The sequence below is a fragment of the Centropristis striata genome, chromosome 6 (assembly GCF_030273125.1).
Source record: "Centropristis striata isolate RG_2023a ecotype Rhode Island chromosome 6, C.striata_1.0, whole genome shotgun sequence".
Classification (NCBI taxonomy): Eukaryota; Metazoa; Chordata; class Actinopteri; order Perciformes; family Serranidae; genus Centropristis; species Centropristis striata.
Genome location: NC_081522.1, coordinates 34,208,525 through 34,214,524, shown reverse-complemented (window position 1 = coordinate 34,214,524; position 6,000 = coordinate 34,208,525). Strand labels below are relative to the sequence as shown.

The window sequence follows — 6,000 nt, the reverse complement described above, 5'->3', positions numbered from 1 at the left end:
TACTGACCAAAATAATCATCAAATTAATCAGTAATGATGAATAATTTTAAGGGCCAGGTTCTTAAAATCAATTTGCATCGTGTTTAAACTTTTAAATTGGTAATAATGTTTTCAAAACATAAATGATCCAATAATAAATATTCTAATATATATTCGAGCCTATGTGTCAGGTCACAGGAAACAGAAAAGTTTTAATTAATGGCTTATAATTTAATCATTAAACAAATCACTGCTCATAGATGCATCAAAAAAGTCACACAAACACACCGAGGTTCCCCTTTAAGTGACCCTCAGATTCCTGTTTCCCGGCCCTGCTGTACCGCATCAGTCCGGTGTCTTACATAGATTTGACACGCGTTACCGTAACCGGCGTGACGTCAATCCGTGATTACAGAGAGAGAGAGAGAGAGAGAGAGAGAGAGAGAGAGAGAGAGAGAGAGAGAGAGAGAGAGAGAGAGAGAGTTTGGACGCTGCAGTTCGCGGCGGATCTTCAGACCCGGAGGCAGCAGCTGAATCTCCTCCTCCTCCTCCTCTTCTCCTCCTCCTCCACTCTCGACCACCGGGCAGCGGGGCGACACACCCGGAAGGGGGGGAGAAACGTGCAACATGCCCGCTGAGCAGCTCCAGCCGGGCCCGGTGTCGGTTTCTCCACTTCTGGGGGGATTTACGCGGACGAGCGGACGAAGACTCCCGGTGGATCCGAAGCGCAGAGAGCTGTAAGTTGGAGGTCGGAAAACTGGGAAAACTGGGAAAACTTCACATCCGGAGCAGATCATTTTATTCTGATTGACATGCTGTGGTGGACGGGATCACGCCGGGAATCTGCAGCCGGCTGCCGCTGCGCACCGTGACGCGCCGGGGAGCTTCACCCGGAGAGTCCCGGGAGGGTAAAACAAAAATCTCAACGCTGCTTAAAAAAGAGAAAAGAATCTCCTCCACTGTGGATTTGTCACTTCAGGCTCGTGTGTGGTTTTATATCCCGGAGATGCCACCCGTCTCTGGTCTCCGTCCTCCTGTGGGTCGGATCGGGATGGATGTGGCGCAGTGAGGAGGCAACAGCCTGCGGATAATCACAGTTTGGACTTTTTGGCTCCCCGTGCGGAGCGGCTCTCCCTCATGCAGCTCCTCCGGCTGGCCTGGGCTCTGACTGCCGCTGCGGTCTGCTTCCTGCTGCTCCTGGTCCTCCACAACCAGATCCTGAGAGAAGGTACGGCTCTGTAGTCCTGCCACAGACTTCGTGTTTGTGTGTGTGTTTGTGTGTGGGGTGAAATCGAGTGCACAAAACAACTCACAAGGTGTTCAGATGAATTTTTATTTGCTGCTCTGTGCACTGACACGCTTAAAATCTACATATGTGCGCCCACTCGTGCGTGTTTTGCGCACCTGTCGTCCCGTGTGCGTGTGCAGCGGTGGGTGACAAGCTGGTATAAAAGGCGGGAGTTTATTAAGAGCAACAGAAGAAGCAGTATGATCAGCTCCGGGTTTGGACCGGGCCGGACCGGGCTGTGTGGCCGGGCTGACGCACTCAGGAGGCGGGCTGAGCTCCAGCACAGGTCCGCTGGTTTTTACTGGAAGAATCCAGAAAGATTGACGATAAATAGAGAGAAGGCACTGTAGCACTCTACCTCTTTCTACCTGACTCTCTCTCTCTCTCTCTCTCTGTGCTGCACACACACACACAATGTAAATGTTTTATGATGCATTGCATAGATCTGAAATTTAATTGACAAGTTGTGATTTCTGTTGTCAGAATCAGGAGTTTGTGATGTTGGAAAACAGATAAACTACAAATGAAATGAGCTGCAACTAATGACAACTTGCATTGAATTAGATTAAACCAACAGATATGCCATTTCAATTAATTGATTATTGTTTATTCTACAAAATGTCAGATGGTAGCCTCATATAAACTACCCCTCCCAGTCTTTAAATATATTATCTTACAATTGTACGAAACAGACAAAATCAGCAAATGATGAAAACGCTGACTCGACAATAAATCAGCTGTTAATATTTTTTTTGTCAGCCAATTAGTCCATTTATTACAACTTGTTTGAACGGTAAAAGGCAAAAAAAGTCTTCGTGACACTTTACAATATGGTACAAAATGTGAGTAGTGATGTAAGAACGGTCACCTGAACGTCTCACGCCTGTCGCTTCACGATCTGTACCGGAATAACTGATCTACAAGAGGTTTGGCATTGACCTTGGGTGGTTCGGGTTAGAAGGTGCATGAACAGAGTGAACAGATGACAACGCCTACCTGTACACCTGTTCCCACTCTCACCATCAGCCCTGCAGCAGTCTACACACACCGGCCCGCTCCAATCCAACTCTTTGCCAGATTGTCTATTGTGCTTCCGCCTTCGCTTTCCAGCCATCTGCTCTGCCTGTTTGACGTTTTCTGCTCGCCCACCAGACTTTTTAACCCTCAGCTTGAACCTTTTCTGAATATGTTTTTTTTTTTTATGTTGCCTGCATGGCAGTGGTGGCTGAAGCATGCAGATCCTGTACTTGAGTAAAAGAACTGACACTGCACTGTGGAAACACTGCAAGTAAAAGCCCTGCAACCAAAACCTTTTTAAGTATTATCAGCATTATTCATCAAGTATAAAAAGTACAAGTATTCATCTTTTGGTAAGATATTCCCTGCCAGTGTTTTGACTACAGTCATGGAAAAAATGATTAGACCACCCTTGTTTCTTCAATTTCTTGTTCATTTTAACAATAAAAGGTACATAACAATAACAATAACAATTAAGACAACAAAAATAGCTCCTAAGAGTTCAATTTAAGAGCTGATATCTAGACATTTTACATGGTTTTCTTGATCGTGATTTTGGTTATTATTAAGAAAACCATGGAAAAATGGCTAGATATCAGCTCTTAAATTAAACTCTTATGAGCTATTTTTGTTGTTATCATTATATTTGTCCAAACAAATGTACCTTTAGTTGTACCAGGCATTAAAATGAACCAGAATAGTATAAGGTATAAGTGTAAGTATAATGTACTCTTATTCGTATTGAACTCGTGAAGCTTATAACGGCCTATAATGCTGACTGCCCTCATGAACAGTTTGTGGATTAAACTGCAGTTTCAACTGGGAGGCCGATGTCTGTGTCCCATTAAAATTATATATATTTTTGAAGTCTCACCTTGTTCTTTTGTCCTGTAACCTTAGAACAGTGGTTTTAAACCATTCACAGCATGTTTAAAATCGCCATGCTGTGACATACAGAACAACAATGGTGTCAACAATGTGCTGCAGTAAGATGCTGAACAGCGCTCGTCACGTGGCACATTTCGTAGGATATCATACGAATCAAGCTGTAAAAGTTTTTTTTATAGGAAATTACCTTTGTGTTGTATATTGACGTTTTGTTGTTTGGTAGCACCCTCTAGTGGCCGCAGTACTTATGATGGTTGGGAGGAAAGGAAGTGACGCCGCATAAAGACATTAAAAAAGGCCATTTAAGGAGGGTGGGACAAAAAAAAACAGACCTTTATGTTAGGGCTGGGTGATATATCGATATAAAAAATATATCGATATAAAAAATATATCGATATATTTTTAAACGTGATATGGAATTAGACCATATCATATATAAATGCTGCCCTTACTATGGTTTATCATATTTATTTTTTTGTAATGTTCGTTAGTTTTTCTCTTATAAATTTATTTCAGAAAAATATTGGCCTATTTTATTTCATAGGCTATTATTATTTAAGATATTTTTTTTCATTTAAATGTGCACTTTGTGTAGGTTTGATAAAAAAAAAAGGTACTCCCGTTGTTATGTAGTATTTGTGTTCACTTAAATAAACGGTTTCAATAAAACTACTTGTGACATGTCATATTTGGCTTTGACATTTGTTCTCACTTTGCGATAAAAATATCGGGATATACATCGTATATTGATATTCAGCCTAAATATATCGGGATATGACTTTTGGTCCATATCGCCCAGCCCTACTTTATGTCATGTTTGATAATAAAAATCAGCCTCTGAATTAACATCTGGAGGTAGATATGTCCCCGTCTACTTCACCTACAAGTAGTGTGTCAAGTAGTTGTACAGATAAGAAGATATTTTTGATTATACTGAGAAGATTATAGTTTTATAATCCTCTGCTGCATCAACAGCACCGGTCCACCTGCACAACCTGAAGCTTTGTTTTTGTCCTGAAGCTCAGGAGAGTCCAGTTAAGTATTGGAGCCTCATTAACAGAATCGATGTAAAACCGCTCTGTGATCCAGGTGGAAACTAAGGAGTAAAATAAGAACCTTTCCTCCTCAGCAGCAGTAATGACGCTGTGTGATGGTTTTTGGCTGGTTAGAGCTGGTCTGTGCAGCTCGTTATCTGAGTTTTTCTGCAATGTTGAATTTATCCCTCTGTGAGACTCTGCAGGAGAGCAGCAGCGTTGATAAACCTCAAAAACCTGAAATGTAAAATGCGGAGGACAGTTTGGAGAACAAACACTGAATTAAACACACATGCTGAGTCAAAGAGTCGCACAGTTTTAACTTGGGAACACATCAAACCATCATTATTTTTATTGGTTTGTATCCCAGTTTGACCCTTATGTCCTGTTTATTTTTTAAAGCAGGAAGTGTTTTGCATGCAGATGTTAAATTCATCAGGATTAAAGAGGCACTCTACTAATGTGTTTTATTTATTTATGTCTTTTATGTCAAAACTTAATCAGTCCACGCCATGCAGGACGCAATTTGTCACAGGAATGCTCTAGATTTGTAAGGAATAATTAACCCAAACAGAAAATGAATTGTATTTAGTAATCTCCTTCCTTGCTCTTTGACCTTAAATCAATTAGAGTAATGAAACATGTGACGTATCGCACCTGAGTGACCAGGTCTGCCCAGTGTAGGTATCCAATCAGAGCACAATACCGTCCAGCTCAGTCCCGTACTAGATAATTTGTTGTTACTGGCCTGACACATCTCTGGAAATCTGTCCAAGGTGGAGGGAGACCACATGCATCTAACAGAGCAAATAAAACAAAATTCTTCTGGTTCCCAGTCAAGAACAACAGTATCAGACACCACAAAACAACATGTTTACATTCAAGCCATAAAGCCTTCTAGTGACTGAAGTAATTGTTACTAGAAAGCAACAAAGTTTGTGTAGGGATGGTTGGATGCGTCAACAAAACGTTGAACTTTTTGGAAACATGTCATTTGTTCCTACCCTCAAATACAACCCACAGGAGCGTTTAAAACAAAATTAGTACCTTTACTGCTGGCAGATCAAAACATCCACATACATACATACATGTGATGATCACTGTTTTTCCAATAGGGATGGGAATAATAAATCGATGATCAATTAATGGTCCTTAAGAATTTGAATCTTAACGATCTTTTCGATCTGATGTTGGCATCAAATAAAGAGACAAAACATATATATGTATATATATGTATATATATATATATGTGTATATATATATGTGTATATATGTATGTATGTATATGTATATATATGTATATATACACATATATATTTATATATATGTGTGTGTGTGTGTGTGTGTGTGTGTGTGTGTGTATGTATAAATACCTTTTATTTTGCCCATGTATCTATGTTTTTAGCATGCAGGAGTATGTTTCAAAACGATTAATCAATGAATTGATCATTGAACATCACATATCATATAACTGAACATTATATATGCTCGAGTTGGCAGGTTTCTTCCAAACCCTGATTGTAAACACAAGGTTGTGAAACAGTCACCATTTTTTTAGGTTTAGGAAACAAAACTAACTTGCTCAAGGTAAGGTCAAAAAAAGTAAATTGCTGGGGGTAAGTTAAAACGTAAAATTAATGGTCATAGGCGAGGTAAAGCTTACGTAGACCTGATGTAGTGATGCACCAAAGTTGAGTTACGTAACTTGTAACCTTGGTTACAGTGTCTTGTTTGTTTGACCCATCCATCTCTCCCTGTCTACCAAATCGGACCTTGTCGCTCTTTATACTCCAT

General features: G+C 40.4%; 1 protein-coding gene across 1 annotated transcript in view; it reads left to right on the top strand.

Annotated features, from left to right (window-relative positions):
• The first annotated feature begins 595 nt into the window (after positions 1-595).
• LOC131973824 (chemokine-like protein TAFA-5) overlaps positions 596-6,000 on the top strand; it is a 69,662-nt gene continuing 64,257 nt past the window's right edge. The window contains exon 1 of the mRNA XM_059335917.1: positions 596-1,207. Coding sequence (XP_059191900.1) covers positions 1,117-1,207 — 91 coding nt within the window. The 5' untranslated portion in view covers positions 596-1,116. The remainder of the gene's footprint in view (positions 1,208-6,000) is intronic.